At 40.7% G+C, this 18,640-nt stretch overlaps 1 protein-coding gene across 1 annotated transcript in view; it reads right to left on the bottom strand.

The window, feature by feature from the left end:
- RORB (RAR related orphan receptor B) overlaps nt 1-18,640 on the bottom strand; it is a gene marked incomplete at both ends in the record, with an annotated part of 72,728 nt that overhangs the window by 18,338 nt on the left and 35,750 nt on the right. Inside the window, 3 exons of the mRNA XM_080709195.1 lie at nt 612-719; nt 4,210-4,342; nt 5,933-6,054. Coding sequence (XP_080565321.1) covers nt 612-719; nt 4,210-4,342; nt 5,933-6,054 — 363 coding nt within the window. The remainder of the gene's footprint in view (nt 1-611; nt 720-4,209; nt 4,343-5,932; nt 6,055-18,640) is intronic.

Here is an 18,640-nt window from a genome sequence, read left to right as displayed (position 1 = left end):
TTTAATATCCTTCCTTCTTCCCTCTCTCCCTCCCTCCTTGGTACTAGGAATTGAACCCGGGAGTATTCTACCTCCGAGCTACACCCTTGGCCTTTTTTATTTTGAAACAGGGTCTTGCTAAGTTGTCAAAGCTAGCCAACAAACCTGCGATCTTCCTGTCTGAGCCTCTGAAGTACTGGGATGACAAGCATGTGCCATGATGCCTGTCCCCCTTTTAGTCTTGAGCAATGATTATGTATTTACACAAGAAGCTTAAGAGGTCACCTCATGGACCACTGGAGGTCTATAGTATACACTTTGTGAAGCAGTATACCAGGATGTAAAAGAAAAGGATTCTACAAAGAAGGCCCTATAGTGCATCCCAGCATCAGTTCCCATGAACTTTCAGGCTTAGTCTCAATAGGGTTATGGTTCTCTCCTTCCTTTTCTATTATGGGCCACGATTATAGGATCAGAAGAGTTGAACCTTCGGAGGTCCACCTTTTCCAGCTCTTACCCAAAGATGTACTAGTTCACATCAAAGAATTAAGGCATTTCATTTGCTGATTTTAACTCGAGCGAAGAAACTGATGGTAATTAAAAAATTGTGTTGTCATCAAAATGAAACTTACCTAAGGCTTTGAACATTTGCATTCCCCCATATTTTCCTTCAAACAGAACAGTGTTGTTTAATGGGTTGAAGGCACGACACATTCTCACTAAAACCACTTCCAAGCAACCTATGAGTAAAAACAAAAACAAAAACAAACAAACAAACATAATAAAACATGTTTATATATTCAGTAATAAAATGATCCGTACCGCATGCAAGTCAAAAGAGTTTCGAGAACTTTAACTTGGACACACACACACACACACACACACCCCTCAAGATGAACTGTTATAGAAATAAAGTTATCTTAATACTTATGTGATGAATTAAAGAGCGTATACTTTAAAAGTGGATGAAATGAAAAGCACCAATGGGCAAGCATTTCTCTTTTTTGACTTCTATTATAGTTAGTTTCAATTCTTTTCTTTCTTTCTCCTCCTCCTTCTCCTTCTCCTCTTCCTCCTTCTTCTTGTTGGTGTGGGGAATTGAATCTGCTATACTCCCAGTCCTTTTTATTTTGAAATGGTTCCACTAAGTCACTGAGGCTGCCCTCACACCTGTGATCCTCCTATGTCAGTCTCCCAGGTATGGGGATTACAGGCGTGCACCACTGTGCTGGGTTCCTAGTTTCACTTCTGAATTTACAATCAATGGTAAATAGCTCAGGCCAGCCCAGTCAGCTAACTTTGGTAGCAGTTTTGCTATTGGGTAAACTTTCACCTCCCAAATGGAGTTTCCAACAGACTCTATATATTTCAGCACCAGATGACTTTAATCTGCCCCTGTGTTTCTTGGGGGCCCTGTTTACACCTGATACTCTTTGAAACAAAGGTTTCCTGGTCTAATAAGTCTAAGCAAAATGTTAAATTATTTCATTCCAATGTATCATCAACATTGACAGATCAAAGGCTCGGAGGAGTCCTGAAGTGAAGGAGCTTGATTGACCTTGAAGAATGTAGCATCTTTCTGAGTTTGGTGTCAGCCCAGTGAGGGCAGGAATCTTGTCCGCAGCATGGGCAGTTGAGGTTATTGCCTTTGCCCTTGCATCTGTGGGACCAAAAAGGGTCCCTGGTACCTAGGAGGGGCTTACTGATGTCTTTTGAATGAATTCACCTGCTACCTTTGTGTTTCCTTCTGAACATTTACTGACATCCCGGGGAACTACTGTGGCATATTTCCTCTACTCTTTGGGAAACTGGCTTTTGCCCCGTAGTAGTGTGTGTAAGGTGACAGTCAGATTCGGAAGCCCCAAATATGCACAAGAGCATCCTCCTGGTGATCGGGCTACATCTTTGGTGTCTTTCTTATCCCATCACTTTATATGTATATCTATGTTTTATTTTCTTTGCACTGCTGATTTCTTTCTGCTTCCAGCATAAGGGCTTCTATGTAGGAGAAGATTTGCAAAGATCAGTTGAAACAAAGCTTTTCTGACACCAATGAGATTAGATAGTATTTATTGACTATCTACACTCTGGAAGGCACTTTCCTCAGCCCCTTACATTCATTATTATATTTTCTTCTTGCAATAACCATGTTAAGGTGAGTTTTATTAGTCTGATCTTATGAATGAACTACGGGAGGCTTAAAGATATGAAGTGCCCTGCCTGTTACACCAGAGTCAACATTTTTACAGTAGAGAGAGCTGATAAAAATTAGTTTCAGTGGTCCCCAAATGTCAGTTCATGGATTGGTGGTGTTTGAGTCTTAGTTAAAAATCCGAAGAACTGGGTTTCTGTCCAGGAGGTTGGGATTAATGGCCTGTGATGGCGACTGCCTCTTTGAACTATCACTAAGCTTCTTTGGTGTTCTTGATGTGATTTTAAGTTTGGAATTGATAATTTCAAGTCCACTTCTTAATTTACAAATGAAAACTGCCACCTGGGGGGGGGGTTCGTTCAAGGCCGTATATTAAGCGGAGCAGATTTTATTTTTCTAAGAGAATCATAACAAGAGTTCATTCAATTTTGTGTCCCTCTTCTAGACCTTGCCACACTCCCATGAAGAAATAAATCCTTATCTGCTGCCCTTGAGCCTAGGTAGGCCTCCGTGACTCCCCAGACACAGAGTATGGTGGAAGTAATGCTAAGTGACATCTGTGTCTAAGTCAGACAGATCTAGGCATTCTATGTACTTCTGAGCTTTTTTCTTTTTTTCAGCACTGGGAATGGAACCCATAGACATTCTATATTCAAGCTACACCCCAGCCCTACTTTTTATTCTTTATTTTGAAACAGGGTCTCACTGAGTTGCAAAGGGCCTCGCTAAGCAGATGAGGCTGTCCGAGAAATGTAATCCTCCTGTCTCAACCTCCCAAATGCTGGAATTACAATTGCACACCACCACTTTTGGAATTCAAGCTTTTGGAGCCTATGGAAGTCCAAGCAGTCTATGGAGAGGTTTCCAATGGAGTGCAGCTGAGGCCTCCAGCCCAGAGCCTTGGCTGAAGTCCAGGCTATCAATCAGCACAGCTGGCCAGCCACAGGAGCAAACCAATTTGTAAGAAGATCTTCCTTCCCTCAAGTGGAATCTCCTCAGTGAATACCACCATGGGGCCGAGATAAGTCAGCCTACCGAGTCCCGACCAAACTAGCTTTGAGAGCTAAAGAACCAAGAACTATTTCTTGTTTTAACTAAAATTTTAGGTTGTTGGTAACTAGTAAAAATTCAAATTTTTGTAATTAATAAAAATTCAAAACTAATAAAATTCAAACATTGCCTGAGTCAATGATTTTTTATATCAGTTTATATCATTTGGTAAAGAAGCAATAACATAGAATAATAATCATATTTGACCCAAGTTCAAACACCAGCTTTGCTACAGATTAGCTTTGCCATATTGAAAGCCCCCCCTTTTTTCTCTCTGAATTTTGCCTCCTTTGCTTTCAGATAGAAATAATCCTGATCTCGGAAGGCTAAATGAGATGTCACAGGTAAGCATGAAAATATGAACTTATATTGTTATATGTAATAATAGGATGCTACTAATATTACCATAGATGAGGACCAGGATTAACACAAACATCACAGTATTATCACCTGGCTTCAAAGGGAGCCAAGAAAGACAAGTGGCTGGCTGCTATATAGTAGCTTCTACATAGTCAATCATATGCAGAGAACCTGGGCTCCTTCCTAAGTGATTTTGTACGTGAAGAGGGTGTCCCGGTGGGGAAGATTAGGGCGCAGTGGTTCCTCCCTATACACTGGCTGCGGGCGATCCTCATTAAAATCATTGGGAATGACCAAAGAAGCAGCGCTCAGCTAGCCTGCATTTTTTTTTTCCCTTGGCAGAAGGCAAGGAGTTGGTTTTAGCGCCAGCTCAGCAATTCAGCCACCTTGACATGCTAATTACTTGCGCTGCCTGTCAAGCTGGGTAGCTCATCCTCCGCAATTAATAGCTCTGCTTTCAATAAGCAAAACTGTATTTGACTTCAAAGGGGGACTGAAGGAGGAGCAGGGCATTTGTATTACTGAGAGTTTCCTTGGGGAGATAGCTGACAATGTGGGTGGTAAAAAAGCGCGCCCTCAGGGAAGGCAGGCTTTCTAGAGCCCTGCTGGGTGTAAGGGTGGACCACATCCGGGGTCTAACCTTGGCCCCCATCAATCTTCTTGCTCACCTGACTTCAGAAGAAGAATCTGGTCATTCTGGCAGAGCTCCATGAAGCCTGTTATCCTCTTCGCAAACTCCACCACGTACTGGATGGCGTGCGTGATGTGGATGGCACATTGCTGCCACAGCGCCTCCCTGGACTTCAAAAGAGAAGACACAGCACGTGAATAGAGTCGGGGTTGAGAGGAGTGAGCACCACAGTCAAGGGTGCCTTTAGGGCTCTGCTGCTACCTGGGGCCCAACATGTGAAGGGACACGTTCCACTAAAAGGGGAGAGCAATATTATCTTTTCTTTTATCTTTATGTTTTGATCTACTTGAACCTCAGTATGCTACAGTCATCAAGGTACTGAGGCTAAGTTAACAGAGACATTGCTAATAGTTGGTGATATTTTCTTTGTTTTTTTTTTTTCCTCCTCACCTAAACAAACTCCAGCTCTTAATCTATTATGTAAAAATGAATTCCTGCACTGAGGAATAGCAATTTCACTTAGCCTTCCATTATGTCACTTTCATGCTTTTATAATTTTATATTTATAATTTTATATATATAATATATATATAATTTTATATATATAATTTTATATTTATAATTTTATAATTTTATATTTTAATAATTTTATATTGTATTCTTCTTTAAGAACTTATGGAGGGGTGTGTGTGTGTGTGTGTGTGTGTGTGTGTACTGGGGATAAAACCCAGAACAAGAACTATACAGTCATCTACATCCCCAGCCTGAGAGATTGTTTTGGTATAAAAAGAATTCCAAGGAAAAAAGCATCTGATCAGATCAAATCTCTCTCCTGAGTAACATATTATTATAAGTTTTTGGGCTATTTATTTGAATGAAGAAATATAAATCCATGTGTGTTATTTCTGCTGTTTATTATCATAGGATTATCTCTGCTTTTATTTCCATATTTGTATAAAAGTAATGAGTTAGTTGTTCTGTTAGAGATAAATCAATATGTTGTTTAAATCATCCATTTAGACATTTAATAAAATGTCTAAAATATATTATTTATTAAATGTCTAAATCAGATGTCTAAAGTACATTATTTATTAAATGTCATTTATTAAATGTCTAAATGTATGATTTTTATTAAAATCCCATTTATATATTTTATTAAAATTCTATCAGCCAGCAGATGCTGTAATTGAGGATTTCAATCCCAAAGTCAAGCAACGTGAATACTGACCAACAAGAATAAAGTCTTTCCTTTAAAAGTTCTCAGTTACACAAAGAAACACTACTGGTCATAATAATGTAGAGGGAGTTGTCCATTTTAACATGTAGGGCAAGAAAAACATTTTAGGATGCTTTGATCCATGTCTTTGTTGTGTGTTTTGATGCCATTTTGACTGCTCAGATTACTCAGAGCTTCCCTGCTCCTTGCCTGGAGCCAAGAAACCACAGTGAGATGAGCTAATACCGTCTTATGAAGGCACAGTCTCCCTGGTCACTACAACAGGCCCGCGGGTTTCCGTCAGGGCAGTTGTGCCTCCCAGGGAATGTCTGGCAATGTCTAGAGACATGTTCGGTTGTCATGACGATGTGAGAGTGGTGCTGCACACTGGCCACTAGACCAGGACTTCTGCTCGATAGCCTACCACGCACAGAACAGCCCCTCAGGAGCGCGTCCACCCTGTGGTGTCTAGTGCCGGGACTGAGAGACGAAGATGGCCACAGTGGGGTGATCACAGGGAAGTTTGCGCCATTTCCCAGCGTACCTTGCTTTGATAGGCTTTAATTTCTTCGTAGGTGTGGGTCTGCCATGCCAGCTGGTGCAGCTCTTCCATGGTGTATTGACAAGTCTCCAAATGGGACTTAATGATGTTCTGTGCAATTCGATCTGTGAGACAGAATATCAATTCGAGGTTTTGTGAGTAAAATCATTCTACTCAAAGAAAATTGTTTCTAATATGTATACAATAAAAATGTCCTTTGGAGACTGAATGCATTAGACTCTCAGTAACACCATTCTCTATCTTCAAGTCTCTAAACCCTTGCCTCGTTTCAATTTTCAGCCTTCTAATCAAACTTTTCTGCCATCCTCTGCCCACTTTTGACTCAAGCCTTGGGGTTTTACATGTTAAAAAGCATTCAAGTAATTGTTTACTTTAAAACTATATATAAAAATACTATAGTAATTGCTTTTCTGGCCTAAAAGTCCACTAAGTCTTAACATGTGCACTCTAAATCCTGTGTGTGTGTGTGTGTGTGTGTGTGTGTATGTGTATGTGTGTGTATGTGTGTGTGTGTATGTGTGTGTGTATGTGTGTATGTGTATGTGTGTGTATGTGTGTGTGTATGTGTGTGTATGTGTGTATGTGTATGTGTGTGTGTATGTGTGTATGTGTGTATGTGTGTGTATGTGTATGTGTATGTGTGTGTGTATGTGTGTGTATGTGTGTGTGTGTGTGTGTGTGTGTGTGTGTGTGTGTGTGTGTGTGATGCTGGGGATTGAATCAAGGGGCATTCTACCTCTGAGCTATACCCCAGACCCATTTTTTAATTCTTTATTTTGAAACAGGGTCTCACTAAGTTGCAGATGACCTCACTAAGCAGCTGAGGCTGGCAAAGAGCTTGCAATCCTCCCGTCTCAGCTTTCAAAGTACTAAGATTACAAGCATGTGCTACCATGCCTGGCTTCTAAATCCTTTAAAATAGTTTCAAAATCATTAGAACCTTAATTTATCTCAGAAAAAGATAAAATATAAATGTTTTCCTCATCTTTAAAAAAAGGAAGAGCTGGGCATGGTGGCATATGCCTATAATCCCAGTACTTGGGAGGTTGAGACAGGAGGATTACAGGTTCAAAGTCAACCTCAGCAATCTAGCAAGACCCTCCACAAGTTAGTGAGACTCTATTTCCAAATAAAAAATAAAACAGGGCTGGGGATATAGCTCAGAGGTACATGCCCCTGGATTTCATCAGAGTATCATTCAACAAATAAACAAATGAATGAATATATTAATTAATTAATTAATTAATTAAAAAAGAAGGGCTAGGCTCAGTGGCACATGCCTGTGGTCTCTGTGACTTGGGAGGCTGAGGCAGAAGGATCCCTGTTTTGAGGCCACCCTGGACAACTTAGTGAGACTCTGTCTCAGGGTTAAAGAAAAAAGAAAGAAAGAAAGGACAAAAAAGAAAAGAAGCCAGGCATGGTGGCGCACGCTTGTAATCCCAGCATTTGGGAGGCTAAGACAGGAGGATTGGCGGTTTGAAGACAGCCTCAGCTACTTAGTGAGGGCCTTCACAACTCAGTTAGACCCTGTTTCAAAATAAAGAATAAAAAATAGGGCTGGGAGTGTAGCTTGAAGGTAAAATGCCCCTGGGCTCCATCCCCAGTACTGCAAAACAAACAAACAGAAAAAAAGGGAGAATTCTGGGCATATATCTCAGAATGCATGATTCTCTGGGCTTGATACCCAGCACTACAAAACAAAAACAAAAATAGACAACAGGTAAACAAACAACCTGAAAGAGGAAGGTTACTAGAGGAGGAGGGAATAGAGTGTGGAAGGACAGAGATGAAAGTGACACTTTCTTTATGATATTAATTCCATAGATTTCATTTTAAACCAGGTGTTTCTTACTCAGTTAGAAATGGGAGAGGAGGCATAGATAAAATAATATTGGCCCTTGTGTTAATTACTGAGGTTGGGTCATGAGGGCCTCTATAATTGGCTTTCTAGTTATGATGATATTTTCCTTTAATGCATTAAAAAAGAGAAAATGTTTATATTCATAAAAGGAGCAAGGAACACAATTTTTGGACAACTTATCCTAAATGAGAGTTGTATTTTACATTGTTTCTTAAATACCAAAGGAAGTGTAAGAGTTGAATGATAGAATCAGGCATAAGAGCTCTTTCTAAAAACTTGCTCTGAGTCCGCTGGAGTTGGGTGGAGCTGACAGGAGCTCTCACAATCCCATCTGCTATCTGAACACTTGGAGAAAGGACTAGCTTGAGAAACCAACCAAACACGTAGTCACTCTGTGTGGGGGGCATGGGGAATGAAGAGGACTACAGCCTCTGCCTGACAAAGGTTCTTAGCTCATACAGGAATGGATCTTTCTAGCATTTCAGGTTGCGCCCTTTCCAATGCAATTGGCTTTGTTTTTTTCTAATTGGCTGTACATTGTTTCTCTAGGATAGCTCTCTTTTTTAATCTCAATGAACTTCCGGCATATAGGGTGTGTGTGTGTGTGCGTGTGTGTGCGTGTGTGTGTGTGTGTGTGTGTGTGTGTGTGTGTGTGTGTTGGGGGGGTAAATTGAATTGCAGTGACACAGAGAAGGAAAAATGGAAGCTTAAGCATGTAATGCACTCTCCAAACAGAGCTGTCCCTAGCTGATGGCCTGGCACATGGTAGCGGGTGAGGATGTGGCGGTCCTGGCTGTTGTCCCTGGGCCACTGCATGTGGCTTGTTACCAAGGGAGACAAGGCAGAGATGTTGCTTTTGCAGTCAGAACCATCAAAGGAAGATACTTCAGTATTTGCTAGAGTGTTCCATCACAACTATAAAGTGATAGAGGCAGAAAATGCTGCACTGTGCTAAATTAGGGTGATAGTTAATCTCCATTGGTTTCAGTGCTGAGAATCTCTAGCCTTTCCTTGCTTATTATACCACAAAATCTTTTCTTTTAGAAAACTTTATACTTAAAGTTATGGATTATATTATTATATCTCCTCCAATGTTATAAAAGAAGGCCAGGACCTACTCTAGACACTGTATTAAAATAGATTGGTAAGTCATGGTTCATCATTTTTCAATTTTGTTTGGGCAGCCTTAATTATTCAGAGTCTAAAAATATATCTGTTCTGTGGTAGGTACGTAATAAGAACATAAGATTTTATAGCTCTAGAGCTTTCAAACCTCTGTCTTCATGGAGTAGTTTTCTTCAAAGATGATGTTGATTTGTTGGTAATTTATAGACTTCAGGGCTTATAAGCATTACTAGAATTGCTATTCAACATTGCATTAAGAAAAACTCTTTTTTGCTCTTTTAAGTTATCTTCTGGGAACTGTTGGTCAAAACTTAAGAATTCTCTGGCCTTCTGCCACCGACTTTTCAGGTTCTATGGGATATGAGGAGCAAGCATAATAAATATGTTGTCAGGCTAGAAAAACTGGAAGTCAAATCTCCACACCGTAGCAGGCTCAGAGGTCTTCCTCATGCTTCTCTGTCCCCTCTCACTGCCCATGGAAGGATTGACTGCTGTCACACTTTGATTCTGTCTCTTGGTGAGCCCTTACTCCAGTGAGGTTTGTTGTATGATTATTTCTGTGATTCAGTTTGGTTCAGATCCTCCCAGAGTGGGAACTCTTCAAGAACTGGACGGTGGAGTCCAGTATGGTGCCACCATTCGTTTAGTTAATAAACAGTTTTTGAGAAATTGTTCTATATCAGGTCAAGTTACATATTAAATCCAAAGACCTTGCCTTCCTCTTTAAGGATTTTACAGTCGTATGTAATAAATGCCCTAGCTGACATATTGTGGGAACCCAAAGAAGGAGGTGTCCAGTGCAATCTGGGGGAGGCCAAAAAATAGCCATATAGGAGATCGCCTCTGTTCCGAAGGGTTTAATCACACAGAGGAGTGAAAAATGTTCCTCTGATAGGAGTAACAATGTTATGGAGGCACAGAAAGAAAACTAGCTCTAGGCTAGATAATTTCAGACATCTCTTACATGTTTCCAGCCCTTACTTCTTTATAAGCAACCCCCCTCCCCTTTTCCTAAGGAAATAAATGAGGTTCAGAAAGAGTGAGTAACTCTGAACCAGTTTTTACAGAGTCTACAAATGATGTTTGTAATTAGGTCTGTCTTCTCTGGCAAGAAGTCTGCTGTGTTTGCAACACAGAGTGATGGAGAAGACGGGGAGAAACGAAGTTGGGGGAGATGAAGAAACAGGCCGGGGGTCCATCTCAGAGGATTTCGAGTTTTATCTTGTAGGAACCTGGGCATTGGTGGAAGCTGTGAAGCAGGACAGTGACATGGTTGACTTTTTGTTTTAGAAGAGTCATGCTAGACATGACAGAAGAGATGAGATGAGGAGATGGCATTAGCAAGTACATGAGATTAATTAGGCTATTGTGAAATACACAAGGGGGTCTGGATCAGGTGATGATGCAGAGATGGGGTGGAGAGAGGGCCTAGGTTCTAGATAGCTCTGCAGAGGACCAGCAGATGCGGCAATGAGAGAGCAAGGCACCATTGAATAGAGTCGGTATCTGGCTGATGTTGAATTAGTGAAGACAATGTTAAAAAAAAGTCCATCAATTCAGCCCCAGATCCTAATATCCTTCTCCCCTCTGCTTTATTTCAACAAGATTTCTTTCCCTCCCTCCTCTCCTTCCTTCTTTTCTACCTTCCTTTTCTGCCATATTGGAGATTGAACTCAGTTGGCATTCTACACTGAGCTACATCCCCACCTTTTGATATATTTTTTTGGGATACAATCTTGCTAAATTGCTGAGACTGGCCTCAAACATGCAATCTCCCCGCCTCAGCCACCAGAGATGCAAGTATTACAGGTGGGCATCACTATGCCCAGTCTTCACCAAGCATTGGAGAAAGCTAAGATGGGCCTTTAAAACTCAAATGCTCAGAATGGCACTGACGTCAACCTAGAGCAAGCACTAGTATTTCCCAGGCCCTTACAGCGAAGAACAAAAGTCAAATCTCTTTTGGATGCTAGACTTTTACGTGGCGATGAAGACAGAGATGCAGTAGCAGCAGTTGTCCACGCTTTCCACCTCTGCTCTCTCCCACTGTTCTGCAGGGCAGAGGCTAGCCACGAGCGAAAACCAACTCGACCCTCTCAAGGCTCAAGTCGACAAAGCACACAGAAAAGTGAGACTGGGCCTCAGGGGAGCACGGCCGAGGGCTCATTCAGTCGACTAGAAAGATGCTTGCACATCAGAGGAGACAGTTTGCTTGGACTGAGAGTCTGCAGTTGTGAAAAGGGGAGAAGGACTTAAAAGAAGGGACAAAGAAAGAGACAATGAATGCAGTATGCAAAGTTCCTGCTGGGAGCCAAAGGAACTTTCAAGAGTCCTTGCCTAGAAACATAGAAAAGGTAATAGTAAACGCAGTCCTCTCCAGGGACCAACCACATGAGAAAGTCCAGACAAAAGAGCTGAGGAGATGGAATCACACACCCTTCATCCGTTACCCTGACTTGGATTGCGGCTTTCTCAGAGCTCAGCTTTTGCCGATTCTCTAACTAGCTTGGGCAGCAGACAGTACAGGATGAAGCAGGTCTGCACGCTCTGTGCTGTGGTATCCGTCCACTGGGAAAGGACTTAGGAAATGAGCTCATGAGAGCCGGGCGTGGAGGCGCACGCTTGTAACCCAGCATTCTGGAGACTGAGACCGGAGGATCGCGGTTTGTGGACAGCCTTAGCTACTTAGTGAGGCCCTCTGCAAGTCAGTGAGACCCTGTTTCAAAATAAAGAATAAAAAATAGGGCTGGGGGTGTAGCTCGGAGGTAAAATGTTGCTGGGTTCCATCCCTAGTACCGCAAAAAAAAAAAAAAAAAAAAAAAAAAAAGAACATGGGAAAGTCTACAACATTACAGGCGACACACATGGATCCTATCCTCTGCTCCTTCCAGGGCGAGGCTGGCGATTCCTTAAGAGGATGTGAAAGGGGATCTGTAGTGAGAACGCAGCTACTATACTGTCTCAATAGTTAATATTCAGAATGTACGTTTAGCAAGACAGGTTTGCTCGAATCACTAGAGTTCGAGGGCTGCTTTCATAATTCATAAAACAATATTGAGGAATGAGAAAAACAATATTATGTGCTCAGTCCAGCCATTCATTTGAATTCACATGGAGGCAAGGGAAAACTGGATATATAATTAAAAGTAAATACAGGCTAATATTAACCCTTGGTATCGATTTGTTAATTCGATGAAAAGTAGCTTGCTATCTCTTCCTCTACTGTATATTTTTGCCCCCCATAAACCCACTGTTTTATTTTAGTTTTGACCACAATGCTTTTGGAACCCAAATTTATGTTCAATTAATGGAATGTATAATTTCATATGCTAACTAACTGTATGGGGCAAAAATGACAGGGCATTATTCAAATAAAATAATCATCCCAGAAATCTTCAAAATTATCAATATAGGCAAATATACTTTCCTATCATTTGTGATGAAAAAAGGTAAAGCAATATTGTTAAAATTGTCACCCTTCCCTAAAAGTCTTAAAGGTAATCTTAACTCTATTTAGGATGTGGGCAATAAGAAGAGAGAAATTAAGTTTTTGAAGAAAGAAATGGAATAAAATTGATGGTAATTCTCAATAGTGTGTGTGATAATTATGGAAGCCTGGGGCTGGAACTAACCTCCTTCCTCCATTTCTGGATGGACTCTATCTAAATACTCCTAGAAGTTAGTCATTCTCATTTCTCTCTCTCCCTCTCTCTCCCTCTCTCTCCCTCCCTCCCTCTTTCTCATCCTCATTCTCTCTCTCTTCCCCTCCTCTTTCTCTCTCTCTGACTTTAAAGGCATCCAACACTTCCTGCCCCATCCCTCAGTGTTCTTCATGTGATCTTTTAAATAAATCAAAGAAGTAAGAAAGACAGTCTCTTTAAGGCCTTCACAGCATGGTTGTGATATATATGACGTTTAAATAGCTAAATGGAGTTTTAAAGGTCAATTGTACGAGACAATGTAGAAACATGTAAGGAAAATATTTGGAAGCAATGTTTAAAGAAACAGATGCAAAACAACTTTTCTTGCATATTGACCCAATAGCGGAGCGAAGCTTGGAAACAAGTCATCCCAATTACCCAACTCTCTGGAGAAAACAGGCTACCTCTGCCGATTTTCTGAGAAAAGAAGTAAACTGACAAGCAAGGTGACAGTTTCTTGTTGATAACTGTGATGCTATAAAATGAGGACCAGCTTGCAGCTACGAAAATAGCAAGTGACCTTCTGCAGCTCTGATTTCCACCACTCAGCGGGTTTTTTCCACCAAAGCGGCTTATTTTAGCTCTCACTAGACGTTTCAGCAAATGGTGCTTTCCAAAGGCTACAGTATCTCAGACACGGGTGGTTTCATTAGAATCCCACAACCTGGGAGTGGGGAAAGTTGAGTATATCTTCAAATATGGCAGTTTTCAGTGTTATTACCAAGAGCACCCAGGCCCGAGCGCACGGAGGTGAGAAAGCTGAGATTCAGAGCTATGCATAGCGCGCGGCATCTGAACTTCCTGCTTCTCTCCCCATTCCCTCTTTCTTCTTCATGAGCAAAGATGGTTTCTTCATGGTGAACTATACACCCTCTGTTCATTTTCCTCAAATTTTTTCTTTAAACTTGGAAGTATTCTTCCTAAAATACTATATCTCAGCCTCAATCAAAATGATTAATGAATTTTTAATTTGTCACTTGCCTTAAGGATCTTGAGAACTGCTGAATTCTCTGTTTGGTTATACTACTGGTACGCGGGTGGAATTCTTAGGGGATTCACTTTGAATTAATGGCAGGATATCTCTACGGACTAGCTCAAGGCATGTTTTAAAGTGCCTGCATTAGCTTTTCATAATATCGTGATCCCTAGAATCCACACTCTGAGGCGGTGACTATAATATATTAACACAGTTGGTTGAAAGGTGAAATTAACCCAATGCACAGTTTTGCTTTTTTGACTGGGGACACCACCGATTCTATGAATTTTCTTTCATTAAGTAGAACAAGTCCAACTGCTTGTTATAGATGATAATGCCAGAGAAGACAATGTCTTAAAGACTTGGGATTTTTCAAATCTCTATTTAGAGATCTTTCCTTTTTGCATACATAGGATGGTGCTGTCAGAAGAAAAACACCAATAATATTTAAAATTAACACGACAATCTATAAGCTATCTAAGAGAATAGTAGATTCGCATTTATGGTTTTCAAATTCTCTTAAGTAGGGATTGGAGGGTGTCAATAACCCGTAGCTTATTTGTTGGCTTAGTTCACGATCGGATCACTCATTACTTTCTTCCTCTAAAGAGTCAGAATAGATCTCAGTCTCCTTCTCATGCAAATTCTATTGTCAGCTCAAATCAGAGACTGGCATAATTGATTTTTACTTCGTGTAGACCTGCGCCACAATCTTCATAGCTTTTTTTATAGAAAAAATTAACATAGTAAGGTTTTTTTTTTTTTTTTTTTGGTGGTACTGGGGTTCCTGGAAGCCCTTCTACCTCCGGGCTACACTCCCAGACCTATTTTTACATTTTTATTTGGAAACAGGGTCTCCTAAGCCAGTGTGCGCGGCTGGCTTCGAACCTGCGCGATCCTCCTGTCTCTGCCTCCCAAGCGCGGGGATTACAAGCATGCGCCACCACGCCCGGCCATAGTAAGGTTTAAAGTGATACATTCATACATGTCCACATTCCTTCCAGCCCCCACCCCACTGCCCTGCTCCATCTCCATACACCTCAGTGAGATTGGTACTGATATCTTCAAGTATAAACATAGCATTATTGGATGTTTCCTTTCTCAGCCCTCCATCTCTAAACCCTCTTCCACTTTTCTACTGTCTGTTGTTTGTATGAATTCCTTTTCCTTTTTTATTTTCTCTCTAGCCTCCACATGTTAGAGAAAACATATATTATGTAATTAAAATGCACCTATAAGAATCTAGAAAAATAATTAAGGGGGAGAGACTTATGAACAAAAGAGATGTGGTCTGGGGATGCAGCTCAGAGTTTGCCTGGCATGTGCAGGCCCTAGGCCCAGTCCCCAGCAACACACACACACACAGGTATATACAAAATACAATATCACACTGTTAACATTAAAATGCTGAGAATAGCCGGGTGTGGTGGCACACTCTTGTAATCCCAGCATTTGGGAGGCTGAGACCGGAGGATCATGGTTCGCGGACAGCCTTAGCTACTTAGCGAGGCCCTCTGCAACTCAGTGAGACCCGGGTTCAAAATAAAGAATAATAATAAAAAATAGGGCAGGGGGTATAGCTCAGAGGTTGAATGCCCCTGGGTTCTATCCCCAGACCCACAATAAAATAAAATAAAATAAAATGCTGAGAATATAACAGAATTAAATAAAATATGTAATAGAGGAAATTAATAAATATTATTTTAATGTAAGTAATAGTAATATATGAGGAACAACTAAGCAAAAAAATTGGTAGAAGGGTTAATATTTTCTTCAGTTTTAGAAAGTTCATGCAAGATAGCATTTTCATAGAAGGGAAAAAAAAGCAGGAAAATAAAGCAGAAAAGAAACAGAAAAAACTGTATAGCATTTGTGTTTCGGTAGAGTATATTCAAAAGGAAAAAAGTCACAAGCAGCAAAAACAAATTAACTCTCTTAGAGGGTGCCTTCTTTATTACTGAATAACAGAAAGCTGTTTTGGATCACAAGTGTTTTGTTTTATTGCAATAGTGTGTGTCTAATTTTTGGGAAATTACGGTTTCCTTTTTTGAAAGTAGTTGACAAAATTGAGAAAGAATCTATGATGAAAACATTACATTTCAAAGTTAACTTTCCTAATAAAAGACCTCCTTCAAAGAACAATCAGGAAAGAATAATGCACTCAAATGTCCTGGGATTGATTAGTTCCGAGGGCGCTCTGTGGTAAGATGGAGGAAGTCAAACGTGACCTCTTCCAGACATTTAGCTTGTGCCTTTGGAAAAGTCACTTAACCTTTGAAAGTCTTAGTTTCTTTGGGTTTGAATCTCTATCCACAGAAGGATTTTGGCAGAAGTGATGTTTTCTAAGCAAGCTGAGTCTGAGACACTACATGGAAATTTTGTTTTGTTTTGCTTGGTGAATGAGAAGTCTAATGGTGTTACAGAGGGTGAGAGTACCGCCTACAATCTTAAAAGCACTTGAAAAGTCCTAGACAGAACGAGTGAAAATGTATGGTGGCCTTGAGCGCATGAGAACGGTGTTTACCCTCCTTTAAAAAGTGCACCTCCACACACTGCCCAAAGGACAATTGGTGGGTCACAGATGATGAAACCTAATTAGAAAAACTGCCCAGGGCCCTCATTAGGATTGATTTTTACTATCTGGATTTTGTTGACATGTGGATTGATTGTTAATTTAAACAGAAGCACCCATCCCCCATCTTACCACCTTTTGGAATCAAGTTCAGTCAAATTCACTTCTGACCCTTACAAAGAAGTAACTGAGGTGTATTCCGTGGAGGCCATTTTTATATTTTTAACACTTACCCTAAATTGTAAAAAGTAACTTGAAATTTAAATAATGCATTTAGTTGGCTAATTGTGTTTTTCTTTTATGGTACTGAGAATTGAACCTAGGGGCGTTCTACTTCTGAGCTACACTCCTAGCTCTTTTTATTTTTTTGTTTTTGAAACAGGGATTTGCTAAATTGCTGAGGCTGGTCTCGAACCTGCAATCTTCTTGTCTCAGGTGTGTGCCACCATGCCTGGCTTAATTGGCTAATGTTTTAAAATAAGTCTTGACTAACTAGTCAAACATGAAAACATTCCAGAACAAGCCTGTTTGAAAACAGGTAGAAGTTCCCCAATAAGTCTCATACATATGGCTCAAATTTAAATAGTAAATTCATTCTCCTTAGTAGTGAGGGCATATTGTCAAAGTAAAACATATATCTGCACATAAATAAAACAGAAAAGGAAAGTTTCTCTGTCTGGGAACATTTCCAACAGGTTCTTCAATTTGCAAGTATCACAGGAATGAATCCTGTACAAGTTAGCAGAAAGAGACTTCTAAATTGGTTGCATACCTTGCTAATGACACCAAAGTGCATTGACTTCTATCAGCCTGGTGAGTAACCAGGCGTTTCTGTGTTCCGTGGTCCATGTGGTACCTTAGACCTAACCAGCTCTTCCAAAATTGGGTGCTTAAATATGCGGCAAGAAAGTACATAGCCACCTCCACCAGTGGCAAAGCAATTCAGACCTCTGAGAGCCAAGGTCAAAGCTTGCAATGCCTTAAAGTATGGCTGGCCTGCTGGCTAACATTCTGAAATGCGGCTCCATGCAGAAGCCATCAGTAGGGGCTATTTCAAAGGTCACCTTGTAAGTACCAACATCCTCTTCATTCCCTTCCTCTGCAAGCCACGGGCAGAAACTCCTGAAATCGCTTTTCCTTTTCCTTATTGAAGAATATTTCATATCTACTATGGCTTTTGAAATCAAGTATATAAAATGAAATTGGCTTTCTAATAGCTTCTCAATATGTGGCTTTTTTTTTTTTTGCTGGTAGATTCAGAATCTTCTTATGAAGTTCTGAATCCTGAGTAAAAAATTAATCCCAAACTAGTATCTCCAGGGGAAGTCTCCTCTGCGGAAGATCAATTTTGCACAATTTCAACTCAAAATAGAAGAAGTGCTTTAGAAGATTTACCTAATCTAGGAAATGCTAGCATGTTAGGAAAGCCGTATTAACAGAGGCATAAGCATGTATTGACTGGTATGCATTTATGTACTGTAAATAGATATGCATGTTTATAAGAATGTGAATTTAGCAAGTACCCATGTGGAGCTGGTGGTGTAAATATTCTCTGTATTTGTTTAGAGGCTTGCTACTCACAAAATGCTTTTTATACCTTGTACCATTTACTTAAGCTACTGTACTGAGCATGACTGTAGAAAGACTATAACATATTATTAAGTGATTTTGCTTTGCCTTTGGGGAATTATTAAAAGACAACTAGTAAAGCAAGGATGGAAATGGCCATAGGAATTTCTGCAGAGCCTTGGTCCCAGGTGCCCTCTGGCCCTGCACTGGTTAATGCCATAGCGTAGCCATGTAGAGATCAAAGGTATATGGCAAATTGGGTGATTAGACCAGTCTCCACACTCAGGGAATTCCTTTCTGAGATAGAGGACAGGATTCTGGAACTAAGCAGTCTTTGGGAGATACTCTGTGATAAAGAAGAAGATGCTGTTAACGTTTCAGAGGAGGCAACCAAGTCCCTAGTCAGCTCCCAGGTGCCCTCGGGGAGCCCAGCTCCTTAGAAGTCAAGAACATACTGTCATTTTATGGTCATATATTCTCCCACTAGAGGGGCTGGAGGGAGAGCAGGTTCGGATGATCCAGGAGGGACAAGTAATTTTCCCTGAAGCTGCGTATACCCAATGGCTTGTGTTATTATCTATTTTGATTTAAAACAGCATTTTGCTAGGGTGCTGAGAGTCTTGCTACAACGCTGAGGCTGAGCCACTGTGACCAGATTGTACCTTACTTATTTTGGTACTAAGAACTGAACCCAGGAGTGCTCTACCACTGAGCTATATCTCTAGCCATTTTTATTTTGAGATAAGGTCTTACCAAGTTGCCCAGGCTGACCTTAAACTTGCGATCCTATTGCCTCAGCCTCCTGAGTTGCTGGGATTACAGCTGTGCACTACCATGCCTGGCTCATGCTATACCCGTGCATAAACGTAGCGTGCTTTGGGTTTGG

Source organism: Muscardinus avellanarius (assembly GCF_963383645.1).
Source record: "Muscardinus avellanarius genome assembly, chromosome: 13".
NCBI lineage: Eukaryota > Metazoa > Chordata > Mammalia > Rodentia > Gliridae > Muscardinus > Muscardinus avellanarius.
Note: the sequence above shows the minus strand (reverse complement) of the source record. Positions and strands in the feature narration are given on the sequence as shown.